The 19,394-nt window shown below is 43.6% G+C and overlaps 1 protein-coding gene across 2 annotated transcripts; it reads left to right on the forward strand.

The window, feature by feature from the left end:
• The first annotated feature begins 5,630 nt into the window (after nucleotides 1–5,630).
• Nucleotides 5,631–11,622, forward strand: LOC134449548 (uncharacterized). Of its 2 annotated transcripts, none has more exons than XM_063199549.1 (9): nucleotides 5,631–5,665; nucleotides 6,741–6,817; nucleotides 7,055–7,102; nucleotides 7,301–7,391; nucleotides 8,203–8,293; nucleotides 8,558–8,622; nucleotides 8,856–8,949; nucleotides 9,771–10,002; nucleotides 11,025–11,622. In XM_063199549.1, the coding sequence occupies exons 3-9, from the start codon at nucleotides 7,083–7,085 to the stop codon at nucleotides 11,578–11,580; spliced, it is 1,149 nt and encodes a 382-aa protein (XP_063055619.1). In that variant the 5' UTR covers nucleotides 5,631–5,665; nucleotides 6,741–6,817; nucleotides 7,055–7,082; the 3' UTR covers nucleotides 11,581–11,622. The 2 variants fall into 2 exon arrangements, with proteins under 2 accessions (XP_063055619.1, XP_063055618.1); XM_063199548.1 differs by having other exon boundaries at nucleotides 5,633–5,665; nucleotides 8,853–8,949.
• The last annotated feature ends 7,772 nt before the right edge of the window (nucleotides 11,623–19,394 follow it).

The following is a 19,394-nucleotide window of genomic DNA, read 5'->3' on the forward strand; positions in this document are numbered from 1 at the left end:
ACCACACCCCAAGTAAAGCCCGACCCCCCGGTGTCAGTGAGGGCCAGTGGTCTGCAGGGTGGGGAGCGGCTGCTGGTGGTGTCCTGGTCCTACCCGCTCTCCTGGAGGAGGGGCTTCTACCAGCTACGCTTCCAGCTCAGATACCGACCCGCTCATGCAGACAAGGTAACATTGTTATTCATTTTTTGTTTATTTTTTGTTTTTTTTTGTGTTGGTTTTTTTTTTTGGGGGGGCGGGGGGTAGTAGTAGTAGTAGTAATACTACTTGCACATGGTCAGCAACACCATGCCACAGCATTGTGTATCATGCCACAGCACCCTCAGGACTTGTATTGATGTGGTTAGCTGCTATTTATTAAGGGTAGGCCTACTTAAATTGCCTGTCTACTACTAGTACATCATTTTAAAATGTATGGTATGTGATGAGCAAAGTTTTGTTTGGTTTTATACAAAACTCCACTGGTGTCTCATGTGTTTGTGAAGTCACATGGTGCAAAATAAGATGATGCCTTATGTTGGGAGTCTGTGCCCTCAGACCATTGGTTGTTAATGAGGGAATTCATGGGGAAAAAATCCGTTATCGGACAGTATGAGAAAATGTGTTGTGACCATTTTTGTTTCATTGGTCAGCTATGATAATCTACCATTTCCAGATCATTTTTTGGTTATTGTGAAATGTCATAAAGTCAAGTGCACTCTATGACCAAATGGCTCCCTCTGGTGGGGTAGGGGAGTATAACAAGTCTGTCTCTTGCCTGTTACTACACTAGGCCTACATTTTGCTGACACTTAGTCCAAGTGAGTTACAGTTATATACGTAGTTACAAGATTCAAGAGTTAATTGTCATTGTCAAAAAGGCAAGGAAATTGTGTTTGGGGTACAATACTTAGTAGCAGCAGGTTTTCAAGTAAAGTGCAATAAGAGGTTAACATAACATTGTAGGCAGTGATGTTACTCAGCAGTTCTGCAAATTCAAAAGTCTAATGACCTGGTGGTAAACGCTGTTGGCCAGTCTTTTAGTCTGGCTCTGAAGGGACCTGTACCTTCTACCTGAGGGTAGCCGGTGGAACAAGCGAAATGTTAATTTGCGGTACGGTATGGGGCTATGGAGTTTTTTTCAGTTGTGTGTGTGTGTGCGTGTGCACTTACGTGGGCGTGTGTGTGTGTGTGTGTGTGTGTGTGTGTGTGTGTGTGCGTGTGCACTTACGTGGGCGTGTGTGTGTGTGTGTAGTATCAGACTGTGGAGACGGAGGGTCTGTCCTGGACCATCACTGATGCGTGGCCGGATGCTGAGTATGAGCTGCAGCTGAGGGCCATAGAGGAGTTCAGCCTGGGCCACTGGAGCGACTGGACCTCTGCTGTGCATGCCCGCGCCTGGAAACGTACGACACACTCACGCGCATGCACACGCACACGCACACGCACACGCACACAGTCACTATGGTGGATATGTGGTGATAAAAAGCATCTACTCCAGCCCGATCACCTCTCTTTAGAGTAAAACTCTATTTCTTTTGTGTTTCTCTCTCTTTCAATCCCTCTGTGGCACACATACTGTATTTATACTCACTCACACATGGGACTTCATTTTGATAAGTTTTGCCCTCTCTCAACAGCCCCAGAATCCACGACAGTGGCCGACTTTCACAGTCTGGTGAGTGTCACATGTCTTAAACTCTTACTCATCCGCCTTCTCCTCCGTACACATCAACCATATTTTTGTTACTTTTCACTCTTGTTCTCTCTTCTCACTCCCGTTCTTCCCTTCCACTCTCATTCTATAGGATCCTTTGTGGTATGTGGATGAAGGCTCGGGATCTGGTGAAGAGATCAGAAGTAAGCCGCGTGCGTGCGTGCGTGCGTGCGTGCGTGCGTGCGTGCGACGTGTGTGTGTGTGTGTGTGTGTCACTGTGGCCACAGAGATTTGAGTATCTAGAGCCTTGGTATCCAAACAAAGGCCCGCGGGCCATATCCGGCCCAGACATGGGAAACATTCGGCCCGCCATGAGGTCAGAGCAAATGAAAACATAAATGTTCGTGGTTTTCGATCACTAAAACGTCAGTGTGTCATATCTCAATAAAGCATTCAGAGAGAGTTAGATCTTGTGCTAAAAGGCTCATAACAGACATTGACAAGAAGGGACAACGGAAAAGTAATAATCTGTTCTCTGTTCAGATATCTAACTTGTTTCTCATGGGGTTGGAGCGTTGGTTTGTCCCGCAGCCTTATTTGCTCTACCTAATGTGGCCCTTTGAGAAATATAATTGGAGACCACTGATCTAGTATTCATAAGCGTGTTTTATGGGAATCGGTCTGTAGGGGTCGTAGTTTAGTTCTCTCCCATTGACTTCTATACAAACGTCTGGGGTGAAAACTCCACCCACTTTTGACAGTTCCCGTTCACTTATCATGGTCCTTTTCTAAAATTAATTTAAAAATCTGTAACTAACATCCCAACAGAAACATGCTTGATTTGGTATAAACCACAGTCACTGAAGAGATTCCCGTTGTTTCAGAAACATATTTCTTGGTATTTTACGTGGAAATTGAGTAAATGTCACCCATTCATCTCGATTTCGAGCGGTTTTCACCCCAGCCACCTTTTTTTCCCCGGAGCTACCGATTCCCAGAAGTTAACATGGTTATGAACACTCTAGAAACTCAAATATCCTTGCTGTGGCAACACAAAACACCACTCAAAACAATCAGCATTTGGTGGGCGCTGTGGCGCAGCGCGCTAAGCATTGGGCTTGCATCCCCCGGTTCAAGTCCGGCCGGGGTCATTTCCCGACCCTGCCCCATCTCTATCTCCCAATGGTTTCCTGTCTCCTCTCATACTATCCTTTAATAATAAAGTCCAAAAAGCCCCCAAAAAATAGGCTAATTCAAAAAAAAAAAAAAAACAATCAGCACTCACTCACCATGGTAACATACGTATGCAGTAGGTACAACCAGAGATTTTGCAACAGTATCTCTGGTACAACACCACTCAAAACAAATTGCAGTCACCATGTCAACACACACAAAACCAGACAAAACAATCAGCACTCACCATGGTAACACACAACACCACTCAAAACAAATTGCAGTCACCATGTCAACACACACAAAACCAGACAAAACAATCAGCACTCACCATGGTAACACACAACACCACTCAAAACAAATTGCAGTCACCATGTCAACACACACAAAACCAGACAAAACAATCAGCACTCACCATGGTAACACACAACACCACTCAAAACAACTCATACCATGTCAACACACACAAAACCAGACAAAACAATCAGCACTCACCATGGTAACACACAACACCACTCAAAACCATACACAACGCCTCAATAGCAGTCAGCCTCCATGGATGTTGGATAATTCTCGGCCTGAACATTTCTCTGCTCATCAAAATGTGTGTACAGCTTAGCAGTTGTTCATCATACACACATGGCTCTAAATTAACACCAGCCAACCGGCCAAATGCTGTTGAAATTTCAGTTTGGCTGGTAAAAAAAACCCAAAAACGTACTAGCCACTATGACCCATTAGTTACCGTGTATCTGACTACTAGTAAGATTAATATTTACTAGTAATTTTGGCTAGTGATGAAAAAAGTTAATTTAGAGCCCTGCATACACATATACGTAACCTAGTTTTCCCTATACAATTCAAACAATATACCACCTCCCATTAATTTTCATATGGAACTGTTAAGTGTAGATGTTTCAGTATACCACAAGTTTCATAATGGATAAACTTTTCAGATGAGAAGATAACTTGGTGGTGAAACACAATAAGCTAAAGCCAACATTTTGAGAAGTTTAGCAGAATGTGATTTAAAATACATCACCCATTTTTGTTTTCTCTCTCCATTTTCCCCTCAATCCCTCTCAATCTTTCTCCCCCAGTACCAGATTCAGTGGTGTCTGATGACTCAATGGATATCTTTGGCACTGCCTTTGGGGTCTGTGTGCTGGTGGTCATGCTTATCCTGCTCTCTGCTTATGTATTCAGGTACTCACCATTTGGTGTTTTCAGTTACTACATACTATGCCTATAATCAATCAATCAATCAATCAATCAATCAATCAATCAATCAATGGGCTGACTAATAGACTGATTAGGCCCTGTACATTGCATTGGCATATTAGCCTGTCCATGCAAGAACTGGGGTTATCCTTTAGTCTCTCTCACATTTTCCTACGTCTGTCTGTCTGTCTGTCTGTCTGTCTGTCTGTCTCTCTCTCTCTCTCTCTCTCTCTCTCTCTCTCTCTCTCTCTCTCTCTCTCTCTCTCTCTGTCTCTCTCTCTCTCTCTCTCTCTGTCTCTCTCTCTCTCTCTCTAAGGCACAGGGTGCGTTTTGCGTCTAAGCTGGGCAAGCTGGGTGCATCTCCACCGCCAGGCGACTCCTCTGTTTCTCCGCCCCCTCCCTCCCCAGAGGAGGAGAAGCCCCTGATGTCCCCCGTCAGTCCCACCCCCTCGCAGGCCACCATGCAGCATCACTTCCCCGTACCACCGGAGGGCAACACCCAGAGCATCCATTTCCACAACAGGGGCTACTTCCTGGTGCCCAAGGATAACTAACTCTGAGGACCCTAAGGTCCCCTTTCAATATTTAACCATCCATCCTCTCCTTTTGCTTGTGGCCTTATGATGCGAGGCGAGGTGAAGATGGAAATTTTATTCAATATCTCACATTTTCACATTTGAAGTCAGGATATTGAATGGGTTTTAAAGTCCTCCAAAAGTTGTTGTGGCTAGGCTGACAACAGGGAAACTTTGTTATTTTCTCCATGGAGGCCGGGCATTCCAATCGACAGCAAAGTGTATTTCACATTCTAATCTTGTGAATGAATGTTCCTGAGATAGGTCTGAACATTTGTACAGTAGAGTGACTATTATTTCCTTAGGAAATTAAGGGATTAAAAGAGATATCATGAGGTCAAAGTGTTTCCTATACGTCATCCTATTCATTGCACAGGTTGTAGTACTTTAATATTGCATGCAGAACTCACACCCCTGACAGTGTTTCTAGACCTTTACTCATCTTTATGTGGGTCTGAAGGTGATGGCAATGACTTTTGTCTAGTTCATAAATGCAGTTGTTATGTTTAAACCAATAAGCACATACTGGAGCTTCTGACCTTCGTACCTCCTGCTTTAGGTGTTGTATGTTTTTTTGTAATTATTATTATTTGTGTACTTATTGCCAGTGTACTTAATGTACTTTGTGTACTTAATGCCAGACCATAAGCCATTATTGTCATGTATAGTTCCACAAATATGCCCTACAGCAGAGAGCATTGGATTTAAGCTAAGATTAAGGTGATATTGATTTATGTGCATCCGTGTGCTTATGTATTCATTTGTTTGTATGTGTGCATATGTCTGTAATTAAATTGAGTACAGTAGTTCACAGTAGTGCATGTCTTGATCAATATCAATATTCAATAAAACATATATTTTAATGTACATTTTCTGTCTACTGAATCCAATCTGAATGATACTAGCCTAAATACCACTAACTAAATGAATGACCAATGATGTTCTATTCTCTGTGATATCACAAAGGGTAGGCCTACGTGTATGTCATTCTCATTATGCAGTACACCCACTCCTCTAAAAACCTACTAATAACCATTGGACCAATAATGCTGCAGCTACAAAGGTAATGTTTCCTCAATATTTCTTCAACCTAATGATTTTACATAAATGTCTGATATATTGGTTTTGGCACTAATACACCTTGTGCACTTATTGAACAACCATGTTTTCAGACAATCAACCCCAAAGATTCAAAGTTGAATATTTATGGAAATGAAGTGTGGGTCTTTTTTTCTCTGAGTGCAGGTAACAAGTGTACAGAATTATTAGGCATCTCTTCCTGATCTGTTGACTGTTGACAGTTTGTTTGTGCAGCAGCAACCACAACCTCCCAACACTGTTCGGAGAGATGTACCATTTCCTTTACTGCAATATCTCATTTCAAAAGGACCCACAAGTTTGATTTGAAAAGACTTAGCTACCATAGTACTACTCTACTATGACATTACACAGGGCATAGTAATACATTATGTCTTGGTCATTGCCATTCTGGTGACAGCAAATTTATAGCAGAGGTCGTTTCTGGACTATTTGGGGGATGAGATGGCAAACTATGCTGCTTAATTTTTATTATTATTATTTTAATCTTTTTGAATATACAATGTTTTTCAAGATTCTGGGATGGAAGGTGTCATCCCCTTTTTGCCCATGTCTTCGTTGATATGTCATCACTGATTCAATTGTGGCAGTGTAGAAGGACTTCTGCATCTCGAATGGAACTTTGAACTTTCTTAGCCTCCTGAGGTGGTACAGATGCTGCCTAGCCTTTTCCACTGCCACTAGAGGTTTGGGAGCAGTAGATTTGGGCAGCTCGCTCATCTGTGATATTAACAGGCCTATCTACCTTCACATTGTTAGCGTCTGAGTGGAGCTCTGATCCCCTTTTTTTTGTCTTTTTGTTGCTCCCTTATGCTCATCCTTGTCTTTGTTGCCCCGTTATGAGTTGTGTGTGTGGCATGTTGTGACCAGAAGATAGCAGCATAAAAACAGATTCAGATTCAGATGCAGATCCGTACATACATAGAGATGTACACATAGATGTAAAACATTAGACTACGGCTCTGAGATTATAATCTGTGTAGCCAGTAACAAGGGTGACCTGATCAAAATGAAACCTAACAGACTATTTTAAACTGAAGGCAACCGTTTTAATGTGCCAGAGCTGTATTTTCCTGACGAATGTAAACAAACCACGAAACCTCCAAATCAGCACACAGTAAGTATGCAACATAAACTTCCGATCCAGCCATGGGCCCATTCTGGTCCTTCAAGAGTCACTCTCACCAGCCCATTGAATAAGAAGAAAAAAAAGAAAATTCAACTATGTAGTTGGGACATTATGCTATACAAATACATTCTGAATTGATTGATTGATTGATTGATTGATTGATTGATTGATTGATTGATTGATGTTAATAGTTTTCTTGTCCATGTTTCTGCTCCTTTCTTTAAGGTTATAATGGAAAGTAGGGACCGCACAAATGGCTGTTAGGGATGATGGGTAAGTGAGGTAGTATGCTGGTAAGCAAAACTCATTATGTCACTCATCACTGTAGCCTCTCTACTCCTTAACTGGGTACCGTTTGCCTCTCTCTCTCTCTCTCTCTCTCTCTCTCTCTCTCTCTCTCTCTCTCTCTCTCTCTCTCTCTCTCTCTCTCTCTCTCTCTCTCTCTCTCTCTCTCTCTCCCCCCCCACCCAGGGACACTGCTGAGGGTCAGCAGTTACCTACAGACCAGCCCCAGTCTGCTCCCCTCCCTGATCTTGTGCTCTCCTTTCAAGGGGGGCTCCAGGTAAGCTAAGGTTTATCCTGCTTGTAAGCTTTATACATGTGTGACAGAGGTCATCTTGCACCTGTTCATCCCCCTCAGCGATTGAACCTGCCACCTCGTCAACTACATTGGTTCGGCAATGGGAGGCACAGTACGATACCGTTGGACTAAAGGACCAGTCCCCCAGCCCAACGGCATCGACACTGTATGAGGCTTTGGGAGGGAGTCCCTCGAGGGAGGTTTACTAACGTTCCACGTCAACTCTGCTAGTTAGCCTCCGGTACACATGCATACATTAAAACTGCATCAAAAGATATATATTTCAGCAATATGACAGCAGAACACCCATGGGCTTAACTAAAGTATAGCCGGTTCAGCGGGTGCCATCGCACCAGGGCCTGTGACCTCCAGGGGCCCGTCACCATCCCCAAAATGAAAACAAATTCTTCATTCAATTCTGATTCCGTTCAGAAAAGATTGTCCTTTCTCAACTATAGGAAGTTATCAGAACCGGACTACTTTTTCTCAGTGAAAGTCAACCTTGATGTTCATGTATATGTCAAATATCCCCAAATCGTGTCAACCTCTGAGGACCCATGGTGGATACTCACACCAGGGTCCATGATTGTCTTGTTACGCCACCGAGAGCACTGAAGAAACTCTTTTAAGATATATGACCATTATAAAGATTTGCTGTGTTTCATACAGCAACTTAGTTGCAACTTTGTTTCAATTCACCTGCTTAACCCACCTGCTCTCTTTTTATTATCAGTGAAGTGCTCTTGGTTAGACCTTCAGCTTTTGAATGGTATTCTGTTTTTTTGCCATTCAGCATCAGACACCAACTGATGAAAATGGAAATCCTACGGTGGAAATCCTGAATGACAGTGTAGACACATGCCAACAGTCTACTGAGAGCTCTGGTTAGTCCAAAATACTCAATGAATCACATAACAGCATTGCCGTTTCTATTCACTTTTCACAAAAAGTTTGTGATGCCTTACTTAGTGTGTACAACTTGCCACATCTGTGGCTGGTGCTCTGTATAAATTTGCCATTTGTGTACCCCTCATATCTGATGTCACCTGTATCTCTAATGAACTTACACGCCATGTCCCTCATCTGATATCTTCTCCTGTATGTCCGATGCTCTGCGGGGTCTGTCTTTGGGGTTCTGATATATGAAGTGGCAGACCAGACAAGAGGAGAGCCACATGCTGGCTGTGTGGAGCTCAGTCGAAACCAATCTGAGGTAAACAAAGACAAACTGCTTTTCAACTCGGTTTCTCAGAACTCAGAAAAAGTCTGATTCATTTTACAGTGAAATGATAGGTCTTTGCGTGTAGTGCATTTTTATAGCTGTGTGTGTGTGTGTGTGTGTGTGTGTGTGTGTGTGTGTGTGTGTGTGTGTGTACGCGTGCCTGTGTGTATGCGAACGCGTTCGTCCATGTGTGCACGCATGCGTGCATCCATATCCCACAGGAGCAGTCGAATGATAAAGATGATGACTGGGTACTTGTTGGCCTGGATCTGGGGGACAGCAGCCAACAGATAACCTTCCCTCCTGCTGAAAGCCCTGGTCAGTAGCCGTCATGTCTGCCTTGGTCTAATCTGTATTACTCAGCATCATCAGTCTAACATACTCTTGTAACATACTCTTAAATTATATGGAATGTCTGAACACTCGCTCCTTTTGTGGGGACTAATATATACCGTACGTATATACAGTATTTTTTTAAGCAATACGGGTGCAAGTGTGCGGATGTTCTGTATTATTTTTGTAGTGGTTGACCCTTTTCTCCTACACCTGCGGCTTGGATGTGCGCACCAACACCTCTTCACAGTATATGTGTTAAGAATTTCAAACGTGGCTCATAATGTTGCCACACAATACATTCTTCAATCATCACCTCAAATCACATTCCATTTAGATATCTCTACGGTGAAGTTTTATTTCATTATATTTTTATATGGGGCTTCATAAGCATACCCCAAGCTACAACATATAAAGAAGAGTGAATTAACTTCTTTGTAATGCTTGAAGATTCGTTTTTCATCCAAAGCATTTATTCAAATGCTTCATCATCAGAACTGAAACGCCATTTGGATGAAAGGTGAAATATGATCAAGCTCCAAAGAGAAGCCTAGTTGCTTAAAACTTAGTAGTATATTGACTAAGAATGAAAGACTGACTGACTGACTGACTGACTGAATGAATGAATGAATGAATGAATGAATGAATGAATGAATGAATGAATGAGTGAATGAATGAATGAGTCTAAGTATCAGTCAGTCAGTCTGTCAATTCATTAATTAATCAGTCAATTCATTAATCAGTCAATCCCTGGACAGTATGTTAACTCAGCATTCTTCATCATTCTTCCCCTCATTACTGTATAGGCACGAGTGGAGTGGAGGCCCCTGTGTGTGAGTCCGTGAGTAACCTGTCCCCTGAGGATGGCCAGGGGGCGCAGATGGATCCAGCCATCAGCTCTGACTCCTCCAGCTCCCTCCTCCTCTTCTGCTCCTCAGATAAGCGCAAGTCAGTGCAGTTTGCCAGCACCTCCCTGCACGACAGCGTCAAGACCACAGCCAGCACTCGGACACCCACCCCCTTCGCTTCCCCATGCAGGTATCAGGACGTGAAGCATGTAGCATGTACTGTACAAAGTAAAAATGCAGTGTTAATTCAACACTTTGAGAGTCCTCTGGGATCAAATACAATTTAAATATACTCTTTAGATGTTGAATTAACACTGCATTTTGTACTGTGATTGTATCACTGCGGTATCACAGTGATTGTACATTTCATATTCAATACCCACTCACACACCCAGTGTCGTAATGTGCCACCTGTGCTCCCATGCCCAAGGATTAAGGTTGCGGGTTCTAGCCCCGAGTGACAGACTGCACAGTATGACCTCGGATACACTAGTGCTGTAGACCCGAATGGGAGTGAGGTTTAGTCGAGACAGTGAAACGGGTGGCAACTAGGAGAGCTCGGTGGTAGAACATTAGTTAACCTGCCAAAGCCTCATACTGGGGCCTAATATACTAAGAAGCTGGTTCAAGAGTAAACCAGGTCAAGTTAAGAGATAAATCATCTAATAGAAGATCCTGGAGACTCCAGGCTCTTCTATTAGACGATTTACCTCTTAACTTAACCTGGAGGCTCTTCTATTAGACGATTTACCTCTTAACTTAACCTGGTTTACTCCTGAACCAGCTTCTTAGTATACCGTTCTGATGTGTTAGCGCTGAGCTATCTGCATAGACCTTAAGCTCAGTGGTGTTGCACCTGTGCTCCAATGCCAGAGGGTTGGAGGTTGAGAGTTCGAGCCCCAGGTGGTGGACTGCACAAGACAACCTCAGTTACAGTAGCATGTATTTGTATTAGACACTCACTCACACACCCTGCTCCCTCTCCTTCCCCCTATGGGAAGTGTAGCAGGGAATGTAGCATTGACTGGTATTAGAAACCCACTCAGGCACATCCACTCCTACACAGCAGCATGTGTTGATGATGTTGGCGAAGTTGTCCTCCCTTCCACTGACAGTCTTCTTGTTACACTCGTTCATAATAATTACACAGCTACAAAAAAATAGGTGAGCGGATGCAACATTTGGTTTTCTTTTTTTGTGTGAATGTTTCAGTTCGTTCACGTCTCTGGAGGAGGACATGGGCGAATCCTCTAAACTGCTATATGAAGCTCTGCCTGATGATCCTGCTCTGCCCAGCACCAGCAGAGGCACAGAGGCACCAAGCGCAGACCTCCATCCAGGTGCCAACAATGATGATGGTGACAATGGAGATGACAATGATGGCAATGACGATGGAGACAAAGATGCCGCTACCATTAATGAGCTAGACTCCACCGCGTCTGCTTCTGCTGCTGCTGCTGCTGCCTCGACCCAGAAAAGGTTTCCATTCATGGATCGCTTCTCCAGGAAGGCTTCTCCGCTGGTGCTCCTGCCGCACGGGTGTCCAAAGCTGAGCCTGCCTCAAAGGCCTGCAGCGGTGGGCCGTTCCATTGACGTGATGTGCAACGTGCTGAGAGACCTGTTTGGAAGCGGCTTCTGCTCCGGGTCCAGGTCTGGCTCCTGCTCCTGCTCCGACCAGGTGGCTGTGACAGTCGTGCCCAGCAGCTCTGTGGTGACACGGCCCGAGAAAGCCCGGCAGAGCCCCGAGCAAATGCAACTGCCACTGTGATGGTGTGTGGTCTGTGAAATTAAAAAGAATGAATACAAATAGGTACTGTCTGATCAAATCATTATTGTGTGTGTGTGTGTGTGTGTGTGTGTGTGTGTGTGTGTGTGTGTGTGTGTGTGTGTGTGTGTGTGTGTGTGTGTGTGTGTGTGTGTGTGTGTGTGTGTAAATGCTTGGTCTGGAATTTCTGTGAATAAAAAAAATGAATGTGAATGTGACAATGAATACTGTATATAAAAATGTAGGCCTACTATGACCAAATCCCCAAAATGCACATTGTTGTGTTCTGTGTCGTGTACATTTGTTGTACACTAGATGGGAATTTTCTTCTTGGAGCAGGCGTCACTCTTAATTATTTAAATCAATGAGGGTGCTGGCCCAAATGTCATATTCAATGTTTCAAGAAGGAGGCAGCACCTTGTGTTTTTATTACACAAACGCGTTGTGCGTTTGTGCAATAAAAAACACTGCTATGCAAGGTGCAGCCTCTTTCTTGAAACATTGTACACTAGATGGGGCAAATGATCCATGCGAGGAAAAAAACCGTCATCGCTTGAAAAGTCCAACCCCCTACGCAGACACGGCTCTGAGCTGAGCCGCATGGACTTCACTGCGTGCCGGCTCTGTGCGCTCATTTACCAGAGCGCTAGAGGCAAGATGGTCAACGGGCGACTGTATTTATGCGCAGGTAGGTGTAATTGTGCTTAATTTGGACTCTTGTGCTTGTAATAGGCTTCTTTGTTGGGAAGGGTGTTGTGTCAATGAGCTGCTAAATATTGGCTGTATCTGTGTTGTTGTCCAGCCTCTTTAATACATAGCCTTTAAGAAGTGGCACGGCGATGATACATTGCGGGTGTGCAAAATTATATAAATCTAGAAGTACTCTTACAAATGTAATTACAGTGGTGTGGTGTGGTGTTTTGTGTCAAATTGTGTCAGCTCTGTAATGTTTGTTATAGGCCTAGCGTTGTTGTAATTAGGCTACATCTTGAAGATTAGTTTACTTCTATACAGGGCCGCGTTATCCTATGGTGCAACCGGTGCTGCAGCACCGGGCCCCGCCACTAGAGGGGGCCCCGGACGTCGTGAGATCAGAGAGATAGGAAAATATGAAACGATATTTTGAGACAATCAATTGTACTTTTGACGCATTTCGCCATCCGTAGGCAAGCAGAGGCGCATATGCATATCTTGTCACCAGGCTAGACAGGCAGCTTGGGCCCCCCAAGACTGTAGCTGGGGAACAGTAGTGGCGATTTGTTACAAGTGTTTTTTCTTTTTAATTTTCGCTTGGCCCCCCTACTGAGCCTAGAATCGCCTCTGCATGCACGCAGGAATCGGAGGTCGGAACTTAACATTTCAGTCAGATGCTTCTGGTTGTGTGCCACCAGTGAAAACGGTGGTCAATAATTTTATAGTTTGATGATGGGCTACTGTCTAAAAAAGATGTGAGAAACTCGGCGTCAGCACTTGCTTCAGATTGTACGGATAAACTTCAGCCCGGCATGGATTAACGCATTGAAGAGAAGGTTGGCAACGTTATCCATTTTTGTAATGTCAGTGTTATAATCGCTTTTTGTAATAATTGTTGCATAGCGATCATGGACTTGTGCAATCATCACCTAAGCTGAGCAAACAGAGCACAGCACAGCACACCAACCTAACTTTATCTTATTCTATTGTTAAAACATGGGGAAATAAATCATGCACCCAACTGCATTCGCGAAACAAAAGTCTTGCATGGCGCGGCGAGGACCGCTGTGTTTTTTAAAAAGTGTTCACAATAATGCTACGTAGCAAGTGCACCAACCAGCACTGAAAGTTCTGACAGTCTGACAACAACAGGGCAAGCCAATCTAGCAAACACTAAAATGATATAAGCTAGTCGCATTTTCCTAAAGCAATGTTATGGCCATGTCCCTAAAGCACTGTAATAGGTCTTATGTCGATGCTCTGTCAGCGTATATCTTTGCGTTCGGCTTTGTGTTCAGTTAAAACATGCCTGGGTACCACTCGCGGATTGTTCAGTTAGCAAGTTGCTCTTATCTGGGAGGGGAAAAAAACTTGCGTGATACATCCGACCACATCCACATCTAAACATTTGGCCTACGAGTTTGCACCGTAATCTACTGTAATGATTGCACACTATTGCATTGTAATGCACCATCTAGATGAAAACCGCTAACTTCTTCATTGGTAGCCTATATGGTACATTTGAGGGATTTCGTGACAGCTTCACTTTCGCTGCTAAGGGGATTCCCCTTCCTCGCGTCAAGCGACAGCTGAGTAGGCTACTTTCATTTGACAGTCTTTCCAAGGCCATTGGAAGTTACATTAATTAACACGTGTTTTCCCACGACGGTTTCGATTCGACAAATTGGTCGGCAGCAACGTAGCAAAAATAAGATACTTTTGGTTGTGCTTCTGTTTGGTAGTATAACTGAGCCGACGTTTACTCTGCTAAACGGTAGTGCACAGAATCTCCTCCCTGTCAGCTGGCTAGCCTTCCAATGGCTTGCGTTGCGACTGGTGAACTCAGCAGGGGGTTCCGCGCACCCTTTTTTGTGTTGGAGTAGAACGTGTAGCCTGGGTTGTTTCATGCGTTTTAAATAGGCTATGGCTCATTATAATGTGGTGTAGGGGCCCCGGATTGCGTCTGCACCGGGCCCCGGCGAGGGTTAACGCGGCCCTGCTTCTATATACAACTCTGCGAGTGTTAGTTACATCACGTGTGGACGTCGCACAAGTTCCGAATTAGTAGCGACGTATTACTGTTATTGTAATGTCAGCTCCTCATTTGTCCCGTTGCACTTTAATGTTGCCAATGCGGCGGGAAGTCGATGGCCAGTTGGGGAACTGTTGTTTATGAATTATGTGAACTGATAGATGATGTGAAGTTGCATGCTGACTGACTCTTCAGTAACACGCGCAGGGGGAAAACACCTCATTGTCTTTGTAAAAACTCGTTCTTTATCATAGTGTGTGTGTGTGTGTGTGTGTGTGTGTGTGTGTGTGTGTGTGTGTGTGTGTGTGTGTGTGTGTGTGTGTGTGTGTGTGTTTGTGTGTTTCCTGCGTGCGTGCGTGCGTGTATGTGCGTGTGCGCGTGTGTGCGCGCTCAGTCTTATTGCAGGTGTGTCTCCTCAATGAGGTTTCTGGGTTTCCTCTGGACCAGCGGTGTGAAGGCAAGGTGCAGCCTGATGGGTCATCAATTTTTAAGATACCTCCCCACATTAAGAAACTACTGACCGATCACAAATGTGATCTAAACCTAAGGACTGGTATTCGGGTAAGCAAAATAAATAAATGCATACTACATACAAACATACATCTATAGCCTACTTAATTGACTTATGATTTACAGTCCTGTCATGTCTTTTCCTACAGGGCAGAAATGGAACTGTATATGGTGCTATATATGAAAAAGGGCAGGCACCCACCACTATCTATCCGCCTGTCCTGGAAGCCACTCCGGACCATTTCATTTTGAGCCGGTTTTATAGCACAGTCACTCTGGATCTAGACTGCCCTGGGGCAGGGACGTGCACAGGAATTTCAAAGGGCAGTTGCTCTAACCTGAAGAAAGGGCAACCCCCCCCCCCCAAAACAAAATAAAAAACCCATCAACAATGAGCGGCCTTCAGAATTTTTAGGAAACTGCACCATGGGTATTATTATTTTTAGTAGTAGTAGTAGAAGTAGTATATTATTGTCATAATTATTAATATTTTTTATTGTATAGTATCCTGAATATGCGTACCATATGATATAACATGCTAGTTTTTAAACATGAAGGCCTACCTATTAATCATATCAGAGATGATCACCCTTATGCCCACCTGCCCTAAATGTCTCCTGATCCACATTTCCTCATGTGTGGTATGTGGCTGCCCCTAAATTAAATGAAATTATGAGAAAAAGCCTTGATAGTTTTTAAACCTGTATCAGTCACAGAGATTTTCAGTCTTATGCCTACCTGCCCTATGTGCAGAGGTCTGTGGCTCTGAGTCATCCTCATCTTAAATGAAATGAAATGATGAGTAAATTAATAGGCTAAATATGAGGATGCTTAATCAATTAACCCACTGTCATCTTTATAATCCTTGGACGAGCCGGCTTTCATTTCAGATCGCAAAGAACCGTGGCGTGGGAGCACCAGTTCTTATATGTTGCTCTGAAGCTCCGAGCTTCTCGCAGACTTTATAACCTTTTATTTTCATTACAGATATTTTAGTTAGTTCATGCACATTTTGTAGGCCTATGTCTTGAGAAGAACAGTAAACGTCAGTTATCACGTGGATTTATTTCAATTACATGGACATTGACAGTGGAAACAGTAGCCTATCTTTGGGTCGGAGAATAGGCTATATCAGCGTAAGAAAAACGCACTTTCCTAGCGGTCCCACCAAGATCAAACCTCTACAATCCTGAAAAAGATTCTCTGCCTCACCTGCACCTGTTCATTTCTTTCGCAGCCTACTCTGCAGAGATGTGCTTCCTTTAGCCAGCCTACCCCCTTAAGTTCTCTCTTGCTTGATAAAACGACATGTCATCTCCATGTTTCTTAGTTGGGTAGGGTTAGCCTTCCACAAAACAACCTGAGCCATGTAAAACGTTGACTGCAAGCAAGCTAGCTGGCTGTCGTATTCCCCCAATATCTGAACGTGGCACACCCCGGCTGTCAGATTATTTAGGATCAAACGTCCTAAACTCGAGATCGGCTTTAAGAGACATTAATTGTGATCATGTAGTTTAATACTGTGTAGTCTGCTGTGTTTCCAGCTCACCTCAGGCCGTCAGGGCAGTCGCTACTCCCACGACATCTTCGACATATTTTGCGTATCTGCCCTGGTCGCATGCATGCTTGTTCCCCCCTCCCTCCCATGTAGAGCTGCGCGTGCCCCTGTCGTGCCGAAAAGTGAGTGCCTGCCAGAATACGAGTGCCCTCATTGAAACCAATGGAAACCAATGACCAATTTTTCAGACATTTGTTGCATTTTTGCAGATAAATCCGACACAATTTAAGATGGAAAGCCTATCAATAAAGAATCTACATTCCTTCTGGAAGTATTACAAAGAACTGGTTACAATTTCAGTATTATTTACAAGAATCGAAGAATTGCCATCATAACAAATGTTACAGTTTCATTCAAATAGCTCATATTAAGTGGAGGACGAGTGATGTTTCATAAGCATATTTTAGTTCATAAATTATGTAATTCATTCTGCAAAAATGTGTATAATTTTCTCTCAAAAAATGTCATTGGTTTCAATGAGGGCACTCGTGTTCTGGCAGGCACTCACTTTTCGGCACGACACCCCCCGCATCGCGCGTGCTGCCCCTCCCTTTGCCTATCTCGAGGTGCAGGTGAATCTGAATTTGAAAACTTAATTTAGGAAGCTTCAATCAAAAATACGAATTGCAAAGCAAATCAGTTGAAACATGAAATCTTAGCCTATTTTTCCGAGGCATATCTACAGCTGGCTGTCGGTTTTTTTTTGCTACCTAAACGTGGCGCTGGCTGGCTGTCAGATGTATGATAACTAAAAGTTCTAAACTCAACATTGTATTAGAGAGGTTGATTGTGAGCATATTTTGTACCCTAATATGTAGACTGTGTGTAGGGCTCTAGCCGACACCCAGGCATCTTCAAAATCTTTCGTGTGTCTTATAGGCGCTCAAGGGCCTGTCGCGTGCCTTCTCCCTCCCCACCGGAGTTGTTGCGTACCTACCGCACATCGCTCGTGCCCATTCTCGACGGGTCTGATGAATTTGTATGACTGACTTAAGTCTTTATTGTACAAAACTTAAATCAAAATTATGAATTATAAAGAAATCAAATGATATTGAAATATGAAATTATAATTGCCATATTATTTTCCCCTCCCTTGGAAGGGCAATATCAGCCAATGTGGGCAAAAGGGCCGTTGCTCGGGCACCGTGGGCAACTATGCTCTGCACGTGCCTGCCCTGGGGTATGTTTTATTTCTTTTCACAAAGATGCATGATTTCATGAAAGTGCCCTTCATCTAAGGATGGGAAAGTTCTTAATTTTGTTATTATAATTAACTATATCTACTAGGCCTACAATTAATTTCTAATATAGATGTTTCTTTTCTCGAATATGACTCTGTAGTACGCCACAGAAGAAACATGTGTCCGTGAGTATACATTTTCTTGTCAGAATTCTAATTCTAGCCTACTGGTAAAAAGAGATAGGCTAGTCCAGGGCTATTCAATTAGAATTTCATCTGGGCCACATTTCAAAACCAAGAACTGCAATTGGGCCGCACATTTTCAGACATCACGACCACTGAAAATCAGTAGTCCACAAACAAATTTTAAACATGTTCCTCTAACCTAAAACTTAACCACATTGAATGTGAATGTATAAGACAAGCAGAAGAATCACAAGCAAATAATGTGTTGTACTGCAGTAACAAAACTGAAATGTATACTGCTTCAGTTAGAGGCCATGTCTGGGCCGCATGTGGACTGCATCTGGGCCGCATGTGGCCCTCGGGCCTCCAATTGAATAGCCCTGGGCTAGTCTATAGTGAAATGCACTATGTCATCTGGTCTTTCACATATAGCCTTAACATTTTTCCTCCATGAACTTATCATCTGGCTTGATGTCAACAGATCAGTTTGGATAACTGAAATCAACTCATATTCTCATGGCATCTCCGATTGTCTATCTACTTGTTCACAGGTCAAGACACCTCGACTACTGACCCACCTGTCAATCCCAATGGTGATGCCGCCCTCGTTGCCAGTGCTGACCAATCTGTGACCACCAGGGCCCCCATTGTTGCTGCTACTGACCCCCCTACCACCTCCGAAGCCGGGCTGCCCCATTATGCCATTGGGCTGATTTGTTTCTTTACTCTGGGCCTGATCGCTGGTGTCTGTGCTTCGATATTCAGGTATTTAGGATGAAGCACATTCAGACATAAACCATACGAGATGTGTTTAATCAGTGTTAAAGTAGGCCTACAGGCATGGGGGCCGCTAGGGGGGGGAAAAGTGGTACAGATTCTAAGGGCCCAAGCACTGGTAGGCCTTAAGGGGGCCCAAGCACTGAAGGGGGCCCAAACTTCATATCTTTCATGGGGCCCAACATTTGTGGCAGCGCCCCTGCCTACAGGAAAGCCAAAAAGTACAGGAAATGCCAAAAAAGTAACAAAAATGAGATGCACACAAGGCTTGTGTTGAAATCTGTATTATGTAGCTGAAAAGTCACAAAAAAGTCAGTGGATAATGTATACCAGTCTGGAGACATTGAAAATGAACTAGGTCCGAAATATCTGTTGCTCCCGTTTCATCCAACGTCTTCTTTTGTTTCTTTTTGCCGACAATATACCGTTTTCGACACAAGCCTTAAAAATAAAGACATTCTAATAAACATTTTAATAGAGTGCCTTAGCCTATTCAGAGACTTTTTGTTTCTCAATTTTACAATACCTTGGACTAAAGAGCACCCAACCCAAGAAACTTACAAAGCATCGGATTAAGAGCACACTATAATCTACAAAACAAGATGTGTTAAATGTTGAATTTGACAGTTTTCTGCCTGTTGGTTATTTACACTTTTTTGCTACAGGGAGAGAATTGCTGCCTTCTTCAATGAGCTCTACAACCAGCTCTACTGAGACCATCGATCCTGAGGAAGCCAAGGAACTATCTCCAAATAATCAGCTATAACCATCAGCAGCTCAGATAGGGGTAACATCACAGAATTGACCATTCCTAAAAACATGCCCCTTATTTATTGTTTACTACCTCAAAGACGTCCGAACCAGACACATTTTGGTTCATT

This window comes from Engraulis encrasicolus, chromosome 5, assembly GCF_034702125.1.
Source record: "Engraulis encrasicolus isolate BLACKSEA-1 chromosome 5, IST_EnEncr_1.0, whole genome shotgun sequence".
Classification (NCBI taxonomy): Eukaryota; Metazoa; Chordata; class Actinopteri; order Clupeiformes; family Engraulidae; genus Engraulis; species Engraulis encrasicolus.